The 26,560-nt window shown below is 41.8% G+C and overlaps 1 protein-coding gene across 4 annotated transcripts in view; it reads right to left on the bottom strand.

Moving 5' to 3' along the window:
- adcy3a (adenylate cyclase 3a) overlaps positions 1-26,560 on the bottom strand; it is a 59,125-nt gene that overhangs the window by 15,453 nt on the left and 17,112 nt on the right. For 3 of the 4 annotated variants that reach the window (XM_061915197.1, XM_061915201.1, XM_061915198.1), the window contains exons 5-14: positions 25,781-25,892; positions 23,931-24,058; positions 19,755-19,913; positions 18,574-18,727; positions 16,423-16,530; positions 12,895-13,037; positions 10,056-10,217; positions 6,180-6,267; positions 2,093-2,209; positions 1,765-2,021 (exon numbers count right to left, since the gene is read on the bottom strand). In XM_061915197.1, coding sequence (XP_061771181.1) covers positions 1,765-2,021; positions 2,093-2,209; positions 6,180-6,267; positions 10,056-10,217; positions 12,895-13,037; positions 16,423-16,530; positions 18,574-18,727; positions 19,755-19,913; positions 23,931-24,058; positions 25,781-25,892 — 1,428 coding nt within the window. The remainder of the gene's footprint in view (positions 1-1,764; positions 2,022-2,092; positions 2,210-6,179; positions 6,268-10,055; positions 10,218-12,894; positions 13,038-16,422; positions 16,531-18,573; positions 18,728-19,754; positions 19,914-23,930; positions 24,059-25,780; positions 25,893-26,560) is intronic. The other variant, XM_061915200.1, reaches the window with a different exon arrangement.

Here is a 26,560-nt window from a genome sequence, read left to right as displayed (position 1 = left end):
TAATAATAACATGTTTAATATAATTGCTGATAATATTATTATTATAAATATAACTATATTACCACTAATATTACTATTAATATGGGTATTACTAAGGTTATTATTATTCTGGGAATAAAACATTAGTAAAAATGTAAGAAAAATGAACAAAAAATGGTTATGTAGTGAGAAAAATCTGAAATGTTCCAAATAATGAATAATATACTTAATCAGCTACAATACAAATGTAAGATAAAAAGAGCATGAAATCTAAGACACTAATAATAATAATAATAATCATATAATTTACCACCTCTAAAAAAGATTTGTCTGTAAATACATAAAACATTTATTTTTTGCTTATTTTTATTTATTTATTTTAAATTTCACCCGTACTCCTGAAAGTGGGCCCACGTCTCAGCTGTAGTCCTGAAAGTGAGCCCACGGCTCACCTGTAGTCCTGAAAGCGGGCCCACGTCTCACCCGTACTCCTGACAGCGGGTCCAGGTCTCACCTGTAGTCCTGATAGCGGGCCCATGTCTCACCTGTAGTCCTGAAAGCGGGGCCACGTATCACCCGTACTCCTGAAAGCGGGCCCACATCCAACCCATACTCCTAAAAGCGGGCCCAGGTCTCACCTGTAGTCCTGAAAGCTGGCCCACGTCTCACCTGTAGTCCTGAAAGCTGGCCCACGTCTCACCTATAGTCCTGAAAGCGGGCCCAGGTCTCACCCTTACTCCTGAAAGCGGGCCCACATCTAACCCGTACTCCTGAAAGCGGGACCATGTCTCACCCGTACTCCTGAAAGCGGGCCCAGGTCTCACCTGTAGTCCTGAAAGCGGGCCCAGGTCTCACCTGTAGTCCTGAAAGCGGGCCCAGGTCTCACCTGTACTCCTGAAAGTGAGCCCAGGTCTCACCTGTAGTCCTGAAAGCGGGCCCACATCTAACCCATACTCCTAAAAGCGGGCCCAGGTCTCACCTGTAGTCCTGAAAGCTGGCCCACGTCTCACCTGTAGTCCAGAAAGCTGGCCCACGTCTCACCTATAGTCCTGAAAGCGGGCCCAGGTCTCACCCGTACTCCTGAAAGCGGGCCCAGGTCTCACCCGTAGTCCTGAAAGCGGGCCCAGGTCTCACCCGTAGTCCTAAAAGCGGGCCCAGGTCTCACCTGTAGTCCTGAAAGCGGGCTCACGTCTCTCCTGTAGTCCATAAAGCGGGCCCATGTCTCACCTGTAGCCCTGAAAGCGGGGCCACGTATCACCTGTACTCCTGAAAGCGAGCCCAGGTCTCACCTGTAGTCCTGAAAGCGGGCCCACATCTAACCCATACTCCTAAAAGCAGGCCCTGGTCTCACCTGTAGTCCTGAAAGCTGGCCCACGTCTCACCTGTAGTCCAGAAAGTTGGCCCACGTCTCACCTATAGTCCTGAAAGCGGGCCCAGGTCCCACCTATAGTCCTGAAAGCGGGCCCAGGTCCCACCCGTACTCCTGAAAGCGGGCCCAGGTCTCACCTGTAGTCCTGACAGCGGGCCCATGTCCCACCTGTAGTCCTGAAAGTGGGGCCACGTATCACCCGTACTCCTGAAAGCGAGCCCAGGTCTCACCTGTAGTCCTGAAAGCGGGTCCACATCCAACCCATACTCCTAAAAGCGGGCCCAGGTCTCACCTGTAGTCCTGAAAGCTGGCCCAAGTCTCACCTGTAGTCCAGAAAGCTGGCCCACGTCTCACCTATAGTCCTGAAAGCGGGCCCAGGTCTCACCCGTACTCCTGAAAGCGGGCCCAGGTCTCACCTGTAGTCCTGAAAGCGGGCCCTGTCGTAGCGGTCGAAGACGTCCCTCCAGCTGTAGATGTTGACCACGCCGGTGGCCAGGGTGATGAGCAGCATGAGGGTGAGCTTGACCATGTGACTGACTTGCACCAGCATGGTGGTGGCCATCAGCGCCAGCACCGCCACGTAGCTGTAGTACTTGGGGTTGTCCAGACAACCTTGGGGGCGGGGCCGGGTGGAGGATTTGGCCCACTTGGGTCCCGGAGGCGGACAGCTCAGCTGGGAGAGAAGCGGGTGCGGGTGAGGATGCGGCGGGGAAGCCCGGCGGGTGTGGAGTGTGGAGCGCTCACCATGTCCACGATGTCGCTGACGGTGAGGACGAAGATGGCCGCCATGGCCCAGCTGTTGCGAGCCCAGCGGGTGTGGTCCATCCAGGTGGAGAAGGCCACCAGCTTGTTGGGGAACACCTGACACACACGTTGGCATTGAGGATACCAAGTCCAACATACCACTTTCAAAGTCGTGATTATTCCTCAGAATAGTCACGACTATGAGACTCTGCTGATTCTGACATCAGCTTGATCACAACATGATGAAGATGACGACACCCCATGGAAACATAATGACATGAAAAGTCAACGCGAGGAGATGAAGTCATGATTATGAGATGAAAAGTCATGATTATGAGATGAAAAGTCATGATTATAAGATGAAAAGTCATGATTATCAGATGAAGTCATGATTATGAGATGAAAAGTCATGATTATGAGATGAAAAGTCATGATTATCAGATGAAAAGTCATGATTATGAGATGAAAAGTCATGATTATCAGATGTGAGTCATGATTATGAGATGAAAAGTCATGATTATGAGATGAAAAGTCATGATTATCAGATGAAAAGTCATGATTATCAGATTAAAAGTCATGATTATCAGATGAAAAGGCATGATTGTGAGATGAAAAGTCATGATTATGAGATGAAAAGTCATTATTATGAGATGAAAAGTCATGATTATCGGATGAAGTCATGATTATGAGATGAAAAGTCATGATTATGAGATGAAAAGTCATGATTATCAGATGAAAAGTCATGATTATCAGATGAAAAGTCATGATTATCAAATGAAAAGTCATGATTATCAGATGAAAAGTCATGATTATCAGATGAAAAGTCATGATTATGAGACAAAGAGTCATGATAATGAGATTAAGAAATTCATGAGATTAAAAATCAGTATCAAGAAATTAATATTCAAATGATGAGATAAAAGTTCCAATTTCTGAGATTTAAAAAAAAATTGAAATTATAAGAAAACATTTTTTAATTATGAGATAAAAAAAGATGAAAAGTCATGATTATAAGATAAAAAGTCATTATAAGATAAAATGTCATAATGATAAGATAAAAAGTCATGATTATTACAGTCATAATAATGAGATTAAATCATGATTATGAGATTTAAAAAGATATTCCTATAGGATAAAAAGTCACCATCATAGGATAAAGTTAAAATTATGACATAAAAAGGCATCATTATAATACAAAAATCATGATTATAAGATGAAAAGTCACAATTACAAGATGAAAATTGATGATTATGAGAGAGAGAGAGTTAAGAGTAAAAGATCAAAAAGTCATGGGCTTCACGGTGGCAGAGGGGTTAGTGCGTCTGCCTCACAATACGAAGTTCCTGCAGTCCTGGGTTCAAATCCAGGCTCGGGAACTTTCTATGTGGAGTTTGCATGTTCTCCCCGTGAATGCGTGGGTTCCCTCCGGGTACTCCGGCTTCCTCCCACTTCCAAAGACATGCACCTGGGGATAGGTTGATTGGCAACACTAAATTGGCCCTAGTGTGTGAATGTGAGTGTGAATGTTGTCTGTCTATCTGTGTTGGCCCTGCGATGAGGTGGCGACTTGTCCAGGGTGTACCCCGCCTTCCGCCCGATTGTAGCTGAGATAGGCGCCAGCGCCCCCCGCGACCCCAAAAAGGGAATAAGCGGTAGAAAATGGATGGATGGATGGATTATAAGACCAAATTTAATTTATGGGGTGAAGAGTCTTAATAATAGAATAAAAAGTCATGATTATAAGAACAAAAAGTCATGATTATGAGACAAAATTTAACTTATGGGGTAAAATGTCTTAATTATAAGATAAAAAGTCACAATTAAAAGATGAAAAGTGATGATTATGAGAGAGACTTAAGCATAAATGATCAAAAAGTCATAATTATAAGATAAAACGTCATAATTATAAGATTAAAAAGTCATGTTTATGACATAAAAAGTCATGTTTATGACATAAAAAGTCATGATTATAAAATAAAAAGTAATTGTAAAATAAAGATAAAAAGCCAAGATTTTGAGATAAGAAGTCATGATATTTTAATCATGACTTCTTATTTTAGAATCATGACTTTGTATCTCATAATTATGACTTTTTATCTCATAACCATGACTTTTTATCTCATAGTGATGAGTTTTTATCGCATAAATATGACTTTTTATCTCAGGATTTGGACTAATTATCATAATAATTAGACATTTTTATCTAATATAATGACTTTTTATCATCATAAATATGACTTTTTGTCTCAGGATTTGGACTAATTATCATCATAATTAGGAGATTTTATCTTCTAATCATAACTTTGTATTTTATAATTAGGCCTTTTTATCTCAGGATTTTGACTTATCATAATTAGGACTTTTTATCTAATATAGTGACTTCTTATCTTTTGACTTTTTATTGCATAATAATGACTTTCTTTCTCATAAATACGACATTTCATTATCATAAATACGACTTTTTATCTCAGGATATGGACTAATTACCATAATTAGGACTTTTTATTATAGTAAATATGACTTTTTCTCAGGATTTGGACTTTTTTCATGCCTGCAACAGCTGAGTGAGTTGATAAATCACCATGACTGAATGAAGACGTAGTTCATGGCGCTGGATTGAAAAGCCCACCATTAGTTGACTAATGGTTAATAAAGTCAAAGACTAGTAGACTAATGGTTAACATAGTCAATGACTAGGGGATTATCAATGAATTAGTCGGCTAACGGTTAACATAGTCAATGACTTGGGGATTATTAATGGATTAGTGGACTAATGGTTAACATAGTCAATGACTAGTGGAGTATTAATGAATTAGTCGACTAATGGTTAAAATAGTCACTGACTAAGGGATTATTAATGAATTAATGAGTGGACTAATGGTTAACATAGTCAATGACTAGTGGAGTATTAAGGAATTAGTCGGCTAACGGTTAACATAGTCAATGACTAGGGGATTATTAATGAATTAGTGGAGTAATGGTTAACATAGTCTAGTGGAGTATTAAGGAATTAGTCGTCTAACGGATAACATAGTCAATGACCAGTGGATTATTAATGAATTAGTCGACTAATGGTTGACATAGTCAATGACTAGGGGATTATTAATGAATTTGTGAACTAATGGTTAACATAGTCAATGACTAGTGGAGTATTAAGGAATTAGTCGGCTAACAGTTAACATAGTCACTGACCAGTGGATTATTAATGAATTAGTCGACCAACGGTTAACATAGTCAATGACCAGTGGATTATTAATGAATTAGTCGACTAACGGTTAACATAGTCAATGACTAGTGGAACATTAAGGAATTAGTTGGCTAACGGTTATTATAGTCAATGACTTGTGGATTATTAATTAATTAGTGGACTAATGGTTAACATAGTCACTGACTAGTGGATTATTAATGAATTAGTCGACTAACGGTTAACATAGTCAATGACTAGTGGAATATTAAGGAATTAGTCGGCTAACGGTTATTATAGTCAATGACTTGTGGATTATTAATTAATTAGTGGACTAATGGTTAACATAGTCAATGACTAGTGGAGTATTAATGAATTAGTGGACTAATGGTTAACATAGTCAATGACTAGTGGAGTATTAAGGAATTAGTCGGCTAACGGTTAACATAGTCAATGATTTGGGGATTATTAATGAATTAGTCGACTAATGGTCAACATAGTCAATGACCAGTGGATTATTAATGAATTAGTGGACTAATGGTTAACATAGTCAATGACTAGTGGAGTATTAATGAATTAGTGGACTAATGGTTAACATAGTCAATGACTAGTGAATTATTAATGAATTAGTCGGCTAACGGTTAACTTAGTCAATGACCAGTGGATTATTAATGAATTAGTGCACTAATGGTTAACATAGTCAATGACTAGTGGATTATTAATGAATTAATCGACCAATGGTTAACATAGTCAATGACTAGTGGATTATTAATGAATTAATCGACCAATGGTTAACATAGTCAATGACTAGGGGATTATTAATGAATTAGTGGACTAATGGTTAACATAGTCACTGACTAGTGGATTATTAATGGTCTTTAGTCTTCAAGTCTTGGGACTTACCCTGGGAAAGATGGCGGCCAGTGAGCAGAGGGTGAGGATGAGGAGCAGCACTTCTCCCACGGCGAAGGTGATGTAGTTGGCCACCAAACTGCTCACACACAAAGTACTGTATCAACACGATATCACTCATAGTCTCCGTATCCTACATACTGGTATGATATGATTTACAAATGGTCGCTAAAACACCACCCTGTTTATCATTAACCCTCTGCATGCTGTCTTTGAGTTGAGGTGGAGTGGTGAAAATATAGTTAAGCGCCTGATGCGGACACCTTTGTTACTGGATACTTTCAAATCTGCATCTGCCTTGGATACTTTGTATGTGTAAGTAATAAGCAAGTCTAATCATGTCACACCTGTTTACGTTGACTAATGTCACCTTTGATAAGTCATTACCTGTGTGTGCTTAGCTGTTGTGTAGCTGCGAGTAGCCTCACATGTTTATCTTTTGGAAATTACTTTAGTCCAACTGTGTGTTATTTGGGGGACACTGCCTGTATCGCACACAAGTAAACAACCTGCAGGACTGTCTGTATCACAAATGATATCAAACACAAGTAAACACGCAGCAGGACTGTATCGCACATGATATCACACAAGTAAAAAACGCTACAAGACGGTTTGTATCGCACATGATATCACACAAGTAATTACTCTGCAGGACTGCTTATATCACACACAGGTAAACACCCTGCAGGACTGTATCGCACATGATATCACACAGGTAAAAAATGCTACAAAGACTGTTTGTATTGCACATGATATTACACATAAGTAATTATTCTGCAGGACTGTATTGCACACGATATGACACACAAGTAAACACTGCAAGACTGTATCGCACTTGATATCACACAAGTAAAAACGCTCTAAGACGGTTTGTATCGCACATGATATCACACAAGTAAAAACGCTATAAGACGGTTTGTATCGCACATGATATCACACAAGTAATTACTCTGCAGGACTGTATGACACACGTAAACACGCTGCAGGACTGTTTGTCTTGCACATGATATCACACAAAAGTAAACACTCTGCTGGACTGTTTGTATCACACATGATATCACACACAAGTAAACACGCTGCAGGACTGCTTGAATCGCACATGGCATCACACACAAGTAATTACTCTGCAGGACTGTATCTCACTTGATATCCCACACAAGTAAACGCTCTGTAGGACTGCTTGTATCACACATGATATCTCACAAAAGTATCACACATGGTATCACACACTAATAAACACTCTGCAGGACTACTTGTATCGCACATGATATCCCACACAAGTAAACACTCTGCAGGACCGCTTGTATCGCACACAATATCGCACACAAGTAAAGACTCTGCAGTACTGCTTGTGTTGAACAAGAGAACACTCTGCAGGACTGTTTGTATCGCACATATCATCACAAGAAAGTAAACGCGCTACAGGACTGTTTGTATCGCACATATCACAAGAAAGTAAACACGCTACAGGACTGTTTGTATCGCACATGATATCACAAGAAAGTAAACACGCTGCAGGACTGTTTGTATCGCACATGATATCACAAGAGAGTAAACACGCTACAGGACTGTTTGTATCGTACATGATATCACAAGAAAGTAAACACGCTGCAGGACTGTTGGTATCGCACATGATATCACAAGAGAGTAAACACGCTACAGGACTGTTTGTATCGTACATGATATCACAAGAAAGTAAACACGCTGCAGGACTGTTTGTATCGCACATTATATCACAAGAGAGTAAGAGAGTAAACACGCTACAGGACTGTTTGTATCGCACATTAAATCACAAGAAAGTAAACACGCTGCAGGACTGTTTGTATCGCACATGATTTACAAGAAAGTTTAACGCTACAGGACTGTTTGTATCGCACATGATATCACAAGAAAGTAAACAACCTGCATGACTGTGTGTATCACAAATGATATCAAACACAAGTAAACACGCAGCAGGACTGTATCGCACATGATATCACACAAGTAAAAACGCTACAAGACGGTTTGATTCGCACATGATATCACACACAAGTAAACACTCTGCAGGGCTATTTGTATTGAACAAGATAACACTCTGCAGGACTGTTTGTATCGCACATGATATCACAAGAAAGTAAACACGCTGCAGGACTGTTTGTATCGCACATGATATCACAAAAGAGTAAACACGCTGTAGGACTGTTTGTATCGCACATGATATTACAAGAAAGTTTAACGCCACAGGACTGTTTGTATCGCACATGATATCACAAAAAGTAAACAACCTGCAGGACTGTCTGTATCACAAATGATATCAAACACAAGTAAACACGCAGCAGGACTGTATCGCACATGATATCACACAAGTAAAGACGCTACAAGACGGTTTGTATCGCACATTTTATCACACATAAGTAATTATTCAGCAGGACTGTATTGCACATGATATGACACACCAGTAGACACGCTGCAGGACTGCTTGTATCGCACATGACATCACGAAAAAGTATCACACAAGTAAACACTCTGCAAGACTGTTTGCATCACACATGATATCACACAAAAGTAAACACGCTGCAGGACTGTTTGTATTGCACATGAAATCACACATAAGTAATTACTCTGCAGGACTGCTTGAATCGCACATGGTACCACACACAAGTAATTACTCTGCAGGACTGTATCTCACTTGAAATCATACACAAGTAAACACTCTGTAGGACTGCTTGTATCACACATGGTATCACACACAAGTAAACACCCTGCAGGACTGCTTGTATCACACAAGATATCATACACAAGTAAACACTCTGCAGGACTGCTTGTATCGCACATTATATCACACACAACTAAACACTCGGCAGGACCGCTTGTATCGCACACAATATCACACACAAGTAGAACTACTTGCATCGAACATGCTAACACACGGCAGGACTGTTTGTATCGCACATGATATCACAAGAGAGTAAACACACTGCAGGACTGTTTGTATCACACATGATATCACAAGAAAGTAAACACGCTGCAGGACTGTTTGTATCGCACATGATATCACAAGAGAGTAAACAACCTGTATCAAAAAGTATATCAAACCCAAGTAAACACGCAGCAGGACTGTATCGCACATGATATCACACAAGTAATTACGCTACAAGACGGTTTGTATCGCACATGATATCACACAAAAGTATCGCACATGATATCACACACAAGTAAACACAGGACTGTTTGTATCACACAAAAGTAAACAAGCAGCAGGACTGTTTGTATCGCAAATGAAATCACACACAAGTAATTACTCTGCAGGACTGTATAGCACTTGATATCACACACAAGTAAACACGCTGCAAGACTGCTTGAATCGCACATGGTATCACACACAAGTTTTTACTCTGCAAGACTGTATCTCACTTGATATCACACACAAGTAAATGCTTTGTAGGACTGCTTGTATCACACATGATATCGGACACAAGTAAACACTCTGCAGGACTGCTTGTATCGCACATTATATCACACACAACTAAACACTCGGCAGGAACGCTTGTATCGCACAAAATATCACACGCAAGTAAACACTCTGCAGAATTGCTTGTATCGAACAAGATAACACTCTGCAGGACTGTTTGTATCGCACATGATATCACAAGAAAGTAAACACGCTGCAGGACTGTTTGTATCACACACGATACCACAAGAGAGTAAACACGCTGCAGGACTGCTTGTATCGCACATGATATCACACACAACAAGTATCATCTGACACGTGTTTTACGTTGATATCGCACTAATATCCACAATGAATATGAGATCGGTGCACAGTTAGTGATTAGTAAATTCATTCTGAGCTGTCCTTGTTCATCTTTATTGGTGTCAACTACCAACCTGGGGTCTATGAGGGCCTCCATAGCCGCAGTGAAGAGCAGTACTAGACAAGAGCAGCAGAAGGCAGCCCCGCTCTGTTTCTCCTTCTCCACAGAGTAGCGGCTCTCCAGGTCTGGGTCAACAAACCTCAGGGAGAGACGGTTGGTGTGCTTCCCTTTCAGCCTGATGAGAGAGCACACCTTCTTCAGCCACCAGTTACACATGTCACTAACTAGTACTCTATCATACTGTCTAGTAGCATTAGACATAAATAAACATGTATTCTACCAGACTAACTAGTAGCATTAGACATGAATAAACACATACTCTACGAGACTAACTAGTAGTATGAGACCTGAATAAACATATAGTCGATTAGACTAACTAATAGATTTACACATTAAAAAACACATTCATTGAGACTAACTAGTAGCATGAGACCTGAACAAACACATATTCTATGAGACTAACTAGCAGCATTAGACATGAATAAACACTTGTAATATAGGACTAACCAGTAGCATTAAGCATGAATAAAAACATATTCTATGAGACTAACTAGTTACTTGAGACCTGAATAAACACATATTCTTTGAGACTAACTTGTATCAAGAGAGCTGAATAAACAGGTATTCTATGAGACTAACAAGTAGCATGAGACCTGAATAAACACATATTTTATGAGACTAACTAGTAGTATGAGACCTGAATAAACACATATTCTATTAGACTAACTAGTAGCATGAGACCTGAACAAACACATATTCTATGAGACTAACTGGTAGCATGAGACCTGAATGAACTGGTAATCTATGAGACTAACTAGTAGCATGAGATGTGAATAAACTGGTAATCTATGAGACTAAGTAGTAGCATGAGAGCTGAATAAACAGATATTCTATGAGCCTAACTAGTAGCATGAGACCTGAATAAACACAATAATTGTGATCATTGCTTGGTTTACATGATCATTCTAATATTTGACTGATGACAAATGAATGTGTTGTGGCAGTTGCAGATGTCACCAATGCATTCCAAACACGTCTTTAGGGAAGTGGCAACATGACAATGCTAAACAGGAAGTGCTCAGAGTTGAATGGCTTTGTAAGAAGACTAAGTCCATTGTGTTCTTCGTGCTCTTTTTGTGAAAAAAGTAAGACTCGACCTCCAAAGGTTCTGCTGTGAAGAAAATAAGACTCGACCTCAGTGGTTCTGCTGTGAAGAAAGTAAGACTTGACCTCTGAAGTTCTGCTGTAAAGAAAGTAAGAGTAGACCTCAGAGGTTCTGCTGTGAAGAAAGTAAGACTCGACCTAGGAGGTTCTGCTGTGAAGAAAGCAAGACTCGACCTCCGAAGTTCTGCTGTGAAGAAAGTAAGAGTAGACCTCAGAGGTTCTGCTGTGAAGAAAGTAAGAGTAGACCTCGGAGGTTCTGCTGTGAAGAAACTAAGACTCGACCTCCGAGGTTCTGCGGTGAAGAAAGTAAGACTCTACCTCCGAGGTTCTGCTGTGAAGAAAGTAAGAGTAGACCTCAGAGGTTCTGCTGTGGAGAAAGTAAGACTCGACCTCGGAGGTTCTGCTGTGAAGAAAGTAAGACTCAACCTCCGAGGTTCTGCTGTGAAGAAAGTAAGACTCGACCTCGGAGGTTCTGCTGTGAAGAAAGTAAGACTCGACCTCCGAGGTTGTGCTGTGAAAAAAGTAAGACTCGACCTAGGAGGTTCTGCTGTGAAGAAAGTAAGACTCGACCTCCGAGGTTCTGCTGTGAAGAAAGTAAGCGTAGACCTCCAAGGTTCTGCTGTGAAGAAAGTAAGACTCGACCTCCGAGGTTCTGCTGTGAAGAAAGTAAGCGTAGACCTCCGAAGTTCTGCTGCGAAGAAAGTAAGAGTAAACCTCAGAGGTTCTGCTGTGAAGAAAGTAAGACTCGACCTAGGAGGTTCTGCTGTGAAGAAAGTAAGACTCGACCTCCGTAGTTCTGCTGTGAAGAAAGTAAGACTCGACCTCCGAAGTTCTGCTGTGAAGAAAGTAAGAGTAAACCTCAGAGGTTCTGCTGTGAAGAAAGTAAGACTCGACCTAGGAGGTTCTGCTGTGAAGAAAGCAAGACTGGACCTCCGAAGTTCTGCTGTGAAGAAAGTAAGAGTAGACCTCAGAGGTTCTGCTGTGAAGAAAGTAAGAGTAGACCTCAGAGGTTCTGCTGTGAAGAAAGTAAGAGTAGACCTCCGAGGTTCTGCGGTGAAGAAAGTAAGACTCGACCTCCGAGGTTCTGCTGTGAAGAAAGTAAGAGTAGACCTCAGAGGTTCTGCTGTGAAGAAAGTAAGAGTAGACCTCAGAGGTTCTGCTGTGGAGAAAGTAAGAGTAGACCTCAGAGGTTCTGCTGTGGAGAAAGTAAGACTCGACCTCGGAGGTTCTGCTGTGAAGAAAGTAAGACTCCACCTCCGAGGTTCTGCTGTGAAGAAAGTAAGCGTAGACCTCCGAGGTTCTGCTGTGAAAAAAGTAAGACTCGACCTAGGAGGTTCTGCTGTGAAGAAAGTAAGACTCGACCTCGGAGGTTCTGCTGTGAAGAAAGTAAGACTCCACCTCCGAGGTTCTGCTGTGAAGAAAGTAAGACTCGACCTCAGAGGTTCTGCTGTGAAAAAAGTAAGACTCGACCTAGGAGGTTCTGCTGTGAAGAAAGTAAGACTCGACCTCCGTAGTTCTGCTGTGAAGAAAGAGTAGACCTCAGAGGTTCTGCTGTGAAGAAAGTAAGACTCGACCTCAGAGGTTCTGCTGTGAAGAAAGTAAGACTAGACCTCTGAGGTTCCTCTGTTAAGAAAATAAGACTAGAAGTCCGAGGTTCTGCTGTTAAGAAAGTAAGACTTAGAACTTACGCTTGCACCGTCTCTCTCTCCAGCAGAGCCTCGTTCAGCAGTTTGCTGAGCTCCTGTTCGTTCTCCTGGGCGTCCATCACTCTCTCCGCCAGGTCTCGCAGCCGCAGTCTTCTCCGAGGGTTTGGGAAGGACGGGTTCACCACCTGGGTTCCACATACTCTCATTTCAACACAAATACTTCCTTCTCTCCAACACCTCACTCCAGTAGCAAGGAACACCAGCCAACACTTGGCCAGCAAAGTTGGTAGTAACCACCCATTACCACTCAACCAGTAGTAGTCACCACCCATTACCACTCAACAAATAGTAGTCACCACCCATTTCAACTCAACCAGTAGTAGTCACCACCAAGTTACACACAACCAGTAGTAGTCACCACCCATTTCCACTCAACCAGTAGTTGTCACCACCCATTTCAACTCAACCAGTAGTAGTCACCACCCATTACCACTCAACCAGAAGTAGTCACCACCCATCTCAACTCAACCAGTAGTAGTCACCACCCTTTACCACTCAACCAGTATTAGTCACCACCAATATCCACACAACCAGTAGTAGTCACTGCCCATTTCCACTCAACTAGTTGTAGTCACCACCCATTTCACACAACCAGCACTAGTCACCAACCATTTCCCCTCAACCAGTATTAGTCACCACCCATTACCACTCAACCATTAGTAGTCACCACCAAGTTCATTCAACCAGTAGTAGTCACCACCCATTTCCACTCAACCATTAGTAGTTACCACCAAGTTCATTCAACCAGTAGTAGGCACCACCCATTTCCATTCAACCAGTACTAGTCACACCCATTTCCAGTCAACCAGTTGTAGTTACCACCTATTTCCACTCAACCAGTAGTAGTCACCACCCATTTCTACTCAACCAGTAGTAGTCTCCACAAAAGTGTGTGTATACTAGTGGTGTGGTGACTGAGGTGTGTGTGTGTATACTAGTGGTGTCGTGACCGAGGTGCGTGTATAATAGTGGTGTCGTGACCGAGGTGTGTGTGTATACTAGTGCTGTGGTGACTGAGGTGTGTGTAGTGACTGAGTTATGTGTATGTATACTAGTGGTGTGGTGACAGAGATGTGTTTACTAGTGGTGTGGTGACAGAGATGTGTGTTTACTAGTGGTGTGGTGACTGAGGTGTGTGTGTATACTAGTGCTGTGGTGACTGAGGTGTGTGTGTATACTAGTGCTGTGGTGACTGAGGTGTGTGTGTATACTAGTGGTGTGGTGACTGAGGTGTGTGTATGTATACTAGTGGTGTGGTGACTGAGGTGTGTGTATAATAGTGGTGTGGTGATTGAGGTGTGTGTTTACTAGTGGTGTGGTGACTGAGGTGTGTGTATCCTAGTGGTGTGGTGACTGAGGTGTATGTATAATAGTGGTGTGGTTACTGAGGTGTGTGTATACCAGTGGTGTGGTGACAGAATGTGTGTGTATACCAGTGGCGTGGTGACTGAGGTGTGTGTATACAGTGGTGTGGTGACTGAGGTGTGTGTGTATACTAGTGGTGTGGTGACAGAGGTGTGTGTATAGTAGTGGTGTGGTGACTAAAGTGTGTGTGTATACTAGCGGTGTGGTGAAAGAGGTGTGTGTATACTAGTGGTGTGGTGACAGAGGTGTGTGTATAGTAGTGGTGTGGAGACTGAGGTGTGTGTATGTATACTAGTGGTGTGGTGACACAGACGTGTGTTTAGTAGTGGTGTGGTGACTGAGGTGTGTGTGTGTATACTAGTGGTGTGGTGACTGAGGTGTGTGTGCATACTAGTGGTGTGGTGACTGGGGTGTGTGTATACTAGTGGTGTGGTGACTGAGGTGTGTGTGTGTAGACTAGTGGTGTGGTGACAGACGTGTGTGTATACTAGTGGTGTGGTGACTGAGATGTGTGTATACTAGTGGTGTGGGGACTGAGGTGTGTGTGTATACTAGTGGTGTGGGGACTGAGGTGTGTGTATACTAGTGGTGTGGTGACTGAAGTGTGTGTGCATACTAGTGGTGTGGTGACTGAGGTGTATGTGTGTATACTAGTGGTGTGGTGAGTATGTATACTAGTGGTGTGGTGACTGTGGTGTGTGTATATTAGTGGTGTGGTGACTGATGTGTGTGTATACTAGTGGTGTGGTGACTGAGGTGTTTGTATGTATACTAGTGGTGTGGTGACAGAGGAGTGTGTTTACTAGTGGTGGGGTGACTGAGGTGTGTGTATGTATACTAGTGGTGTGGTGACAGAGGTGTGTGTTTACTAGTAGTGTGGAGACTGTGGTGTGTGTATAGTAGTGGTGTGGTGACAGAGGTGTGTGTGTATAGTAGTGGTGTGGTGACTGTGGTGTGTGTATACTAGTGGTGTGGTGACTGAGGTGTGTGTATACTAGTGGTGTGGTGACTGAGGTGTGTGTGTACTAGTGGTGTGGTGACTGAGGTGTGTGTATACTAGTGGTGTGGTGACGGAGGTGTGTGTGTATACAAGTGGTGTGGTGACAGAGGTGTGTGCATACTAGTAGTGTGGTGACTGAGGTGTGTGTATGTATACTAGTGGTGTGGTGACAGAGGTGTGTGTTTACTAGTGGTGTGGTGACTGAGGTGTGTGTATGTATACTAGTGGTGTGGTGACAGAGGTGTGTGTTTACTAGTAGTGTGGAGACTGTGGTATGTGTGTATAGTAGTGGTGTGGTGACGAAGGTGTGTGTGTGTAGTAGTGGTGTGGTGACTGAGGTGTGTGTGTATAGTAGTGATGTGGTGACTGTGGTGAGGTGTATACTAGTGGTGTGGTGACTGAGGTGTGTGTATACTAGTGGTGTGGTGACGGAGGTGTGTGTGTATACAAGTGGTGTGGTGACAGAGGTGTGTGTGTATACAAGTGGTGTGGTGACAGAGGTGTGTGCATACTAGTGGTGTGGTGACTGAGGTGTGTGTATGTATACTAGTGGTGTGGTGACAGAGGTGTGTGTTTACTAGTAGTGTGGAGACTGTGGTGTGTGTGTATAGTAGTTGTGTGGTGACTGAGGTGTGTGTATACTAGTGGTGTGGTGACTGAGGTGTGTGTATGTATACTAGTGGTGTGGTGACAGAGGTGTGTGTTTACTAGTGGTGTGGTGACTGAGGTGTGTGTATGTATACTAGTGGTGTGGTGACAGAGGTGTGTGTTTACTAGTGGTGTGGTGACTGGGGTGTGTGTATAGTAGTGGTGTGGTGACTGAGGTGTGTGTGTATACTAGTGGTGTGGTGACTGAGGTCTGTTTATGTATACTAGTGGTGTGGTGACGGAGGAGTGTGTTTACTAGTGGTGTGGTGACTGAGGTGTGTTTATGTATACTAGTGGTGTGGTGACAGAGGTGTGTGTTTACTAGTAGTGTGGAGACTGTGGTGTGTGTGTATAGTAGTGGTGTGGTGACTGAGGTGTGTGTGTATAGTAGTGGTGTGGTGACTGTGGTGTGTGTATACTAGTGGTGTGGTGACTGAGGTGTGTGTATACTAGTGGTGTGGTGACTGAGGTGTGTGTGTGTGTGTGTGTGGTTATACCCTGGTGTCCACGTCCTCTGGTTCCTCTGCGGTGCTGCAGGCTGTGTTGCACCTGCCGCTGGTGGCCCGCAGGGGAGAGTTCCCATTGGACGAGCACACAGACAGCTTCTAACCGCAACAAAACACACTGCGTCAGTACTTCTCCACAGTACACAGTACTTTTCCACAGTACACAGTACTTCTCCAAAGTACACAGTACTTCTCCAAAGTACACAGTACTTCTCCAAAGTACACAGTACTTCTCCACAGTACACAGTACTTCTCCAAAGTACACAGTACACACTTCACTCATCTTTTCAAGTAAAATGTACACACAGTACACGCTATACTTGTCTTTTGAAGTAGGAAAACTTGCAAAATCCATGGCTATCAAATACTTTTCAGCTTCATTATACTTCATGTCATCAATGTCCAATTATTACTTTGGAATAATTGTACTACTCTATGTACTACTACTACTACCACTTTGTTGTGTACTACTTGTCTGTGTACTACTTGTCCATCCATCCATCCATTTTTTACCACTTATTCCCTTTGGAGTGGGTTCCTGCATTGTTGATGATTTTGGAGTGGGTTCCTGTATTATAGGTTCTACCAGATGATTTTGGAGATGGTTCCCACATTGCAGATGATTTTGGAGTAGGTTCCTGAATGGGAGATGATTTTGGAGCGGGTTCCTCAATGTTTGATGATTTTGGAGTGGGTTCCTGCGTTTCAGATTCTACCAGATGATTTGGAGTGGGTTTCTGCATTGTTCATGCTTTTGGAGTGCATTGCAGGTTGTACCAGATGATTCTGTAGTGGGTTCCTGCATTGTAGATGATTTTGGAGTGGGTTCCTGTATTGCAGGTTCTACCAGATGATTTTGGAGTAGGTTCCTGCATTGTAGATGATTTTGGAGTGGGTTCCTGCATTGTAGATGATTTTGGAGTGGGTTCCTGTATTGCAGGTTCTACCAGATGATTTTGGACTAGGTTCCTGTGTTGCAAATGATTATGGAGCGGGTTCCTGCATGGTAGATGATTTTGAAGTGGGTTCCTGCATCTCTGACTCTACCAGATGACTTGGAGTGGGTTTCTGCATTGTTCATGCTTTTGGAGTGCATTGCAGGTTGTACCAGATGATTCTGTGGTGGGTTCCTGCATTGTAGATGATTTGAGTGGGTTCCTGTATTGCAGGTTCTACCAGATGATCTTGGAGTGGGTTCCTGCATTTTGAATGATTATGGAGTGGGCTCCTGCTTTGTAGATGATTTAGGAGTTGGTTCCTGAATTGCAGGTTCTACGAGATGATAATGGAGTGGGTTCCTGCTTTGTAGATTTTTTCAGAGTTGTTTCCTGTATTGCAAGTTGTACCAGATGATTTTGGAGTGAGTTCCTGCTTTGTAGACGATTTTGGAGTTGGTTCCTGTACTGCAGGTTCTACCAGATGATTTTGGAGTAGGTTCCTGCATTACAGATGATTTTGGAGCGGGTTCCTGCCTGGTAGATGATTTTGGAGAGGGTTCCTGCATTTCAGATTGTACCAGATGATTTGGAGTGGGTTTCTGCATTGTTCATGCTTTTGGAGTGCATTGCAGGTTGTACCAGATAATTTTGTAGTGGCTTCCTGCATTTTAGATGATTTTGGAGTGGGTTCCTGCTTTGTAGATGATTTAGGAGTTGGTTCCTGTATTGCAGGTTCTACCAGATGATTTTGGAGTGGGTTTCTGCATTGTAGATGATTTTGGAGTGGGTCCCTGCATTGCAGATGATTTTGGAGTTGGTTCCTGCATTGCAATTTCAACCAGAAGATTTGTAGCGGGTTCCTGCATTGTAGATTATTTTGTAGTGGGTTCCTGCATTGTAGATGCTTTTGGAGTGGGTTCCTGTATTGCAGGTTCTACCAGATGATTTTGGAGTGGGTCCCTTCATTGTATATTATTTTGGATTGGGTTCCTGCATTGCAGATGATTTTGGAGTGGGTTCCTGTATTGCAGGTTCTACCAGATGATTTTGGAGTGGGTTCCTTCATTGTATACTATTTTGGATTGGGTTCCTGCATTGCAGATGATTTTGGAGTGGGTTCCTGCATTGCATTTTCGACCAGATGATTCATAGTGGGTTCCTGCATTGTAAATGATTTTGTAGTGGGTTCCTGCATGGCACTCACCACACTGCTGATGCCATTGTTGGAGACCACCACCAGGTAGGTGTGGATGCCTCTCTCCCTCAGGTAGTCACAGCGCTGACCTCCATGACCTGGCTCCACCTCAAACTGCCCGTGAAGAAGACACTCCTTGGTGCTCTGGGAGATGTGCACGCGCCTAAGGTCACAGGTCAAAGGTCACATTCATGGCACTTAAAGGACTTTTTGGCATATTTACACCAAATTGAAAAGGAACCACATTTTTTATTGTCATAATATATACATTGTATTTATATATATACATATATATATATATATGTATATATATATAGGGCCCTGCGATGAGGTGGTGACTTGTCCAGGGTGTACCCCGCCTTCCGCCCGATTGTAGCTGAGATAGGCGCCAGCGCCCCCCGCGACCCCGAAAGGGAATAAGCGGTAGAAAATGGATGGATGGATGGATATGTATATATATATATATATATATATATATATATATATATATATATATATATAGCGACTTATACGCTGAAAAATACGGTATATATATTTACTATATATATAATAAATCTTTGGACATTACTGCCGCCTGGTGTCCGTTTGCCGTCACTCCCCTGTTTAAACCATAATAATTTTTTAGGAAACTTTTGTTTTGAAGGGGTTTTTGCCAACTTGCTGTTGATTTTTGCTGAAGGACGTCAGTGTATGAAATCTAGGTCTAAGTCAGACCTACATAGAGGTTGTTGTTTCATGTCTCTATGACATTCCTAACGGAAGTTACAAGCAGTTGTGTCTGTGTTTTTTCCTAGGGGCGCTAGAGCGCAATTTTGAGTTTTGTTTTTTTGATTAGATCGCAATTTTCGCCAGTCCTGATGTGTGTGTCAAATTTGGTGAGTTTTGAAGCATGTTAAGGGGGTCAAATTACAGCTCAAAGAGTATAATAAAGAATAATAATAAAACCTTAGAAATACAATAGGGTCCTGTGTCCCAAAGGGACATCAGTCCCTAAAAAGTGTGAAAAAAGGATGGGTCCCACGGGGACAGAAAGACAAACCAACACATGCATCACATTTCTCAACATTACCTGACATTTCTCCGGAAATATTTGACATTTTTTAACTCAGAAAAAAAACACACGCAAGGTGGACAATTGTGCAAATGATATGATGACATCATACTGACAGACATTGTGTGTGTGTGCTTACCCCGGTATGCCGCCGGCCTCCATCTTGTTGGCGACGGTGACGTCAGTGGACCACACGTCGTACTGCCAGCGCTTCTGGCCCAGGACTCCTCCCAGGACCGTGCCACTGTGCACGCCCACCCGCATGTCCACGTCCGTCTGGGTCTTCTCCCGCACGTACCTGGTGTGAGACCACATCCACATATCACATGACCCCTTACGTTGCAGACTATTCATCTTTCTGACATTCATTTAACAAAATAGAGCAGGGGTCAGCAACCCGTGGCTCTTTAGCACCGCCCTAGTGGCTCCCTTGACCTCTTTCAGAGATGTGTGAAAATGGAAAAAGATTCAAGGGGAACATTATCACAATTTCAAAAGGGTTAAAAACAATAAAAATCAGTTCCCAGTGGCTTGTTGTATTTTTTAAAGTTTTTTTCAAAATTTTACCAGTTCCCGAATATCCCTAAAAAAAGCTTTAAAGTGCTTGATTTTCACTATTTGCAAAGCGACTATCCATTTCCCTGTGACGTCACACAGTGCTGCCAATGTAAACAAACAACGGCGAATACCACAGCAAGATATAGCGACATTAGCTCGGATTCAGACTCGGATTTCAGCGGCTTAAGCGATTCAACAGATTACGCATGTATTGAAACGGATGGTTGGAGTATGAAAGTATTGAAGAAGAAACTGAAGCTATTGAGCGAATAGCTATTGACGCTATTCATAGCCATAGCATGGCCGAATAGCTGCGTTAGCATTGCCGGTAAAATGTGCTTACCAAACGATCAGGACTTTCGCATCTCTTGACACTGGAGCAACTTAAATCCTTCGATTGGTAAGTGTTTTTTTTCGCATCAAAATATGGGTGGGAGGAAACGTAATATCTTTGCAAATGCATCTGCAGGTTATCCATACATATCCGTGCCATGTCAGCTTTAGCACCGCCGGAAAATAGCATGTTAGCATCGATTAGCGTAGCATGTTAGCAACGATTACCTGTCAGTCAACATCAACAAAACTCACCTTTGTGATTTCGTTGACTTTATAGTTGCAAATGCATCCGCGGGTTATCCATACATCTCTTTGCCATGTCTGCTTTAGCACCGCCGGTAAATAGCATGTTAGCGTCGATTAGCGTAGCATGTTAGCATCGATTAGCTGGCAGTCACGCCGCAACCAAATATGTCTGATTAGCACATAAGTCAACAACATCAACAAAACTCACCTTTGTGATTTCGTTGAATTTATCGTTGCAAATGCATCTGCAGGTTATCCATACATCTCTGTGCCATGTCTGTCATCGCCGGTAAAATGTGGAAACACTTTGGTACATTAAATGGGGGTCTGGCGGCAGACACTTTCGCATCTTCGGGCCAGTGGTGCAACTTGAATCCCTCCCTGTTAGTGTTGTAACACCCTCCGACAACACACCGACGAGGCATGATGTCTCCAAGGTTCCAAAAAATTGTCGAAAAAACGGAAAATAACAGAGCTGAGACCCGGTGTTTGCAATGTGTTGAAAATCGAAAATGGCGGCTGTATTACCTCGGAGACGTCACGTTCCGACGTCATCGCAAAAAGAGCGATAAACAGAAAGGCGTTTAATTCGCCAAAATTCATCCATTTAGAGTTCGGAAATCGGTTAAAAAAATATATGGTCTTTTTTCTGCACCATCAAGGTAGTATATATTGATGCTTACATAGGTCTGCTGATAATGTTCCCCTTTAAGAAAAAAACGTTGGGTTTTTTTTTGTTTTAATATACAAACCCCGTTTCCATATGAGTTGGGAAATTGTGTTAGATGTAAATATAAACGGAATACAATGATTTGCAAATCATTTTCAATCCAAATTCAGTTGAATATGCTACAAAGACAACATATTTGATGTTCAAACTGGTAAACATTTTTTTTTGTGCAAATAATCATTAACTTTAGAATATGATGCCAGCAACACGTGACGAAGAAGTTGGGAAAGGCGGCCATAAATACCGATTAAGTTGAGGAATGCTCATCAAACACTTATTTGGAACATCCCACAGGTGTGCAGGCTAATTGGGAACAGGTGGGTGCCATGATTGGGTATAAAAGCAGGTTCCATGAAATGCTAAGTAATTCACAAACAAGGATGGGGTGAGAGTCACCAATTTGTAAGCAAATTGTTGACAGTTTTAGAACAACCTTTCTCAACGAGCTATTGCAAGGAATTTTGGTATTTTACCATCTACGGTCCATAAAATCATCAAAAGGTTCAGAGAAACTGGAGAAATTACTGCACGTAAGCGATGATATTATGGGCCTTTGATCCCTCAGGCAAACTGCATCAAAAACCGACATCAGTGTGTAAAGGATATCACCACATGGGTTCAGGAACACTTCCTAAAACCCCTGTCAGTAACTACAGTTGGTCGCTACATCTGTAAGTGGATAGGATAGGATAGGATAGGATAGGATAGGTCTTTATTGTCATTGCAACAAGTACAACAAAACTTTGTTTTCAGCACAAACCTGTTCAAGATTAGACAAACAAACAGAACAAGAACGCTGATAGGTCGCCATAAGGCGCCCCGTTAAAGATGGGAAAAAGGTAAACGTTGGGGTAAGGATGAGTAAAAAAATACAATCTAGGCTGGGCTCCTAAGGGGGCCCAGTCTGGAGTGGGAAAAAACCTCCATAGCAAAGCACATTGACATATTACAAGATAAATCTCGAGATATCTAGCAACAGAAGGAAGGTAGTTCAAAGTCATGGTGATAGGCCGCAGCTCTTCAGGCGCTGGCCATCCATTCATCACCCATATGGGATTTGCGTCGAGGGCGTTGGGTTTTGGGGGGGGGGGTTTGTATGTGTGGCGTATATTTTTTTTGTGGATGTGTGTGTGTGTGTGTAAGCCCGCAGTGTGTCTCTGTTCCGCAGCCTTATGCAGTCGCTAGTCCAAAGTCAACAACAACAGGTGTGTGTCCATGAGAGACAAAAAGGGAGTTTGTTGTGTCTTCACCACACCGTCCTTCGGCAGAGTCTCGAAGCCAGGGAAACAGTCCAAGTTAGAATGATTTGTATGCGAGTGAAAATAAAATGTGCTTTTCACTCTAAATTGTCCATAACTGGTCCTCAAAAACTGTGGGGTAGACAGTCCTATGTAATCCACAGTGCAAGGTAAATATTATGCAAAGCGAAAGCCATTTGTGAACAATACCCAGGAACGCCGCCGGCTTGGCTGGGCCCGAGCTCATCAAAGATGGACTGATGCAAAGTGGAAAAGTGTTCTGTGGTCTGACAAGTCCACATTTCAAATTATATTTGGAAACTGTGGACGTGGTGTCCTCCGGAACAAAGAGGAAAATAACCATCCGGATTGTTATAGGCGTAAAGTTGAAAAGCCAGCATCTGTGATGGTATGGGGGTGTATTAGTACCCAAGGCATGGGTAACTTACACATCTGTGAAGGCACCATTAATGCTGAAAGGTCCAGACAGGTTTTGGAGCAACATATGTTGTCATCCAAGCAACGTTATCTTGGAGGCCTCTGCTTATTTCAGCAAAACAATGCCAAGCCACGTGTTACAACAGCGAGGCTTCGTAGTAAAAGTGTGCGGGTACTTTCCTGGCCCGCCTGCAGTTTAGACCTGTCTCCCATGGAAAATGTGTGGCGCATTATGAAGCGTAAAATACGACAACAAGACCCCGGATTGTTGAACGACTTAAGCTCTACATAAAACAAGAATGGGAAAAAATTCCACCTTCAAAACTTCAACATTTAGTTTCCTCAGTTCCCAAACGTTTATTGAGTGTTGTTAAAAGAAAAGGTGATGTAACACAGTGGTGAACATGCCCTTTCCCAACTACTTTGGCACGTGTTACAGCCATGAAATTCTAAGTTAATTATTATTTGCAAAAAAAAAAAAAAGAGTTTATGAGTTTGAACTTCAAATATCTTATCTTTGTAGTGCATTCAATTGAATATGGGTTGAAAAGGATTTGCAAATCATTGTATTCCGTTTATATTTACATCTAACACAATTTCCCAACTCATATGGAAACGAGGTTTGTACATTTTGGTATGGGGACAACACGAGTCCAAAGTGACATTTACTGGACAAAAAAATCCATACTAGCTCACCCAAGCCGTCAATTCCCCCGCTGGCAAGTGCAGGAATTGACTTTGGGGAACATGCGGGTGGAGCGGTACTCACGAGATGGCCTCCACCATGGCCAGGCCCATCATGATGGAGCAGGCGGCATGGTCCTCCCTGTAGTCTGGCAGGCCACAGATGCAATAGTAACAGTCTCCCAGGATCTTGATCCTCAGCTGGTGATATTTCTAAAAAAGGCGGAGGTGGTTTTGGTCACTTCATTATGCTCTGACCATGCAGAACTTTCTGGTACAGCTTTGTCAAAGTCAAATTGGTGGGTAACTTAGCCGTATTTCCTTGAATTGCCGCCAGATATATAGTATGCGCCTGGCTAGAATTACTGCCGAGTCAAACTCGTTTCGCAAAATATCATTTTTATTAGCGCATGTCTACAATTTCCACGAGTGACACTTCACCTGTCATCATTCTCAAAATGGAAGAGGCTGAATTCAATAATTTGAAATCGCATAAAGCGAAGAAGATTAAGAGCTATTCAGTAGGATTAAAGGTCCAAGCTATTGAATATGCTAAAAAGAACAGTAAGCAGCTATGTTTTATTAATATACCATAGCTGCGTGTGTCAAATATGAGTCATTAAATGACTGGATGGATGGATGGATGGACACCAGGGGTAGCCCGTAAGGACCAGAAGAGTTGCCCGCTGGCCTGTTCTAAAAATAGCTCAAATAGCAGCACTTACCAGTGAGCTGCCTCTATTTTTCAAATTTGATTTATTTACTAGCAAGCTGGTCTCGCTTTGCTCGACATTTTTAATTCTAAGAGAGACAAAACTCAAATAGAATTTGAAAATCCAAGAAAATATTTTAAAGACTTAGTCTTCACTTGTTTAGATAAATTCATTTATTTTTTTACTTTGCATCTTGTAACTTTCAGAAAGACAATTTTACAGAAAAAATACAACCGTAAAAATGATTTTAGGATTTTTAAACACATATACCTTTTAAATTCCTTCCTCTTCTTTCCTGACAATTTAAATCAATGTTCAAGTACATTTTTTTTTATTGTAAAGAATAATAAATACATTTTAATTTAATTCTTCATTTTAGCTTCTGTTTTTTTCGACAAAGAATATTTGTGAAATATTTCTTCAAACATATTATGATTAAAATTCCCCAAAATTATTCTGGCAAATCTACAAAATCTGTAGAATCAAATTAAAATCTTGTTTCAAAGTCTTTTGAATTTCTTTTAAAATTTTCGTTCTGTAAAATCTAGAAGAAATAATGATTTGTCTTTGTTAGAAATATAGCTTGGACCAATTTGTTATATATTCTAACAAAGTGCAGATTGGATTTTAACCTATTTAAAACATGTCATCAAACTTCTAAAAGTAATTTTAATCAGGAAAAATTACTAATGGTGTTCCATAAATTATTTTTTTAATTTTTTCAAGAAAATTCGAATTAGCTAGTTTTTCTCTTCTTTTTTTCGGTAGAATTTTGAATTTTAAAGAGTCGAAATTGAAGATAAACTATGTTTCAAAATGTATTTTTCATTTTTTTCTCCTCTTTTAAACCGTTCAATTAAGTGTTTTTTTCATCATTTATTCGCCACAAGAAACCTTCCGTGAAAGGAAAAAAAATGTACGACGGAATGACAGACAGAAATACCCATTTTTTTATATATATAAATTTGTTTAATAAAGGTAAATTGAGCAAATTGGCTATTTCTGGCAATTTATTTAAGTGTGTATCAAACTGGTAGCCCTTCGTATTAATCAGTACCCAAGAAGTAGCTCTTGGTTTCAAAAAGGTTGGTAACCCCTGCTGTATAATATATCTACAGTATGTGTGTCTGGGTTTCTTACATGGAACTGATTAGGACCAAAATAAAAATACAATTGTAGCTGCAAGTCACGACAGAAGGACAGTAATCAGTGAGAGACTTACTGCAGCCAGTTTGTCAAATCGAGCAAAGAGTTCATTGAGGAGTTTGACCAGCTCCTGAGCGCTGCATGACGAGGACAGCTGGGTGAAGCCCACGATGTCTGCAAACAAAATACTGCACCACAACAAGAGACAGACACAGGCACACAGTTAGAAATGTACCCAGGGGGTCCCCATCCAATATTCATAATCAGCAAGCATTCGACCGTATCGGCCTCCATCTAAAATGTCTGATACAAAAACTCCAATACAGGAAGTCTGCGGTACAAGTAGGACTGCTCTTGTCGCAAATGATATTGCACAAAAGTAAACACGCTGCAGGACTGCTTGTATCGCACATGGTATCACACGCAAGTAAACATGCAGCAGGACTGCTTGTATCACACATCATATCACACACAAGTAAATACGCAGCAGGACAGCTTCTGTCGCACGTGGTACAACATGCAATTAAAACACTGCATCACTGCTTTATACATGATATCACACAAAAGAAAACACGTATCGGCCTCCATCTAAAATGTCTGATACAAAAACTCCAATACAGGAAGTCTGCGGTACAAGTAGGACTGCTCTTGTCGCAAATGATATTGCACAAAAGAAAACACGCTGCAGGACTGTTTGTATCGCACATGATGTCACACACAAGTAAACATGCAGCAGGACTGCTCGTCTCACACATGATATCGCACACAGAAAACACACAGCAGGACTGCTTGTATCACACATGATATCACACACAAGTAAACACACAGCAGGACTGCTTGTATCACACATGATATC

The sequence above is a fragment of the Nerophis ophidion genome, linkage group LG11 (genome assembly GCF_033978795.1).
Source record: "Nerophis ophidion isolate RoL-2023_Sa linkage group LG11, RoL_Noph_v1.0, whole genome shotgun sequence".
Classification (NCBI taxonomy): Eukaryota; Metazoa; Chordata; class Actinopteri; order Syngnathiformes; family Syngnathidae; genus Nerophis; species Nerophis ophidion.
The sequence above is the reverse complement of the archived record's forward strand: the minus strand, read 5'-3'. Positions and strand labels throughout refer to the sequence as shown.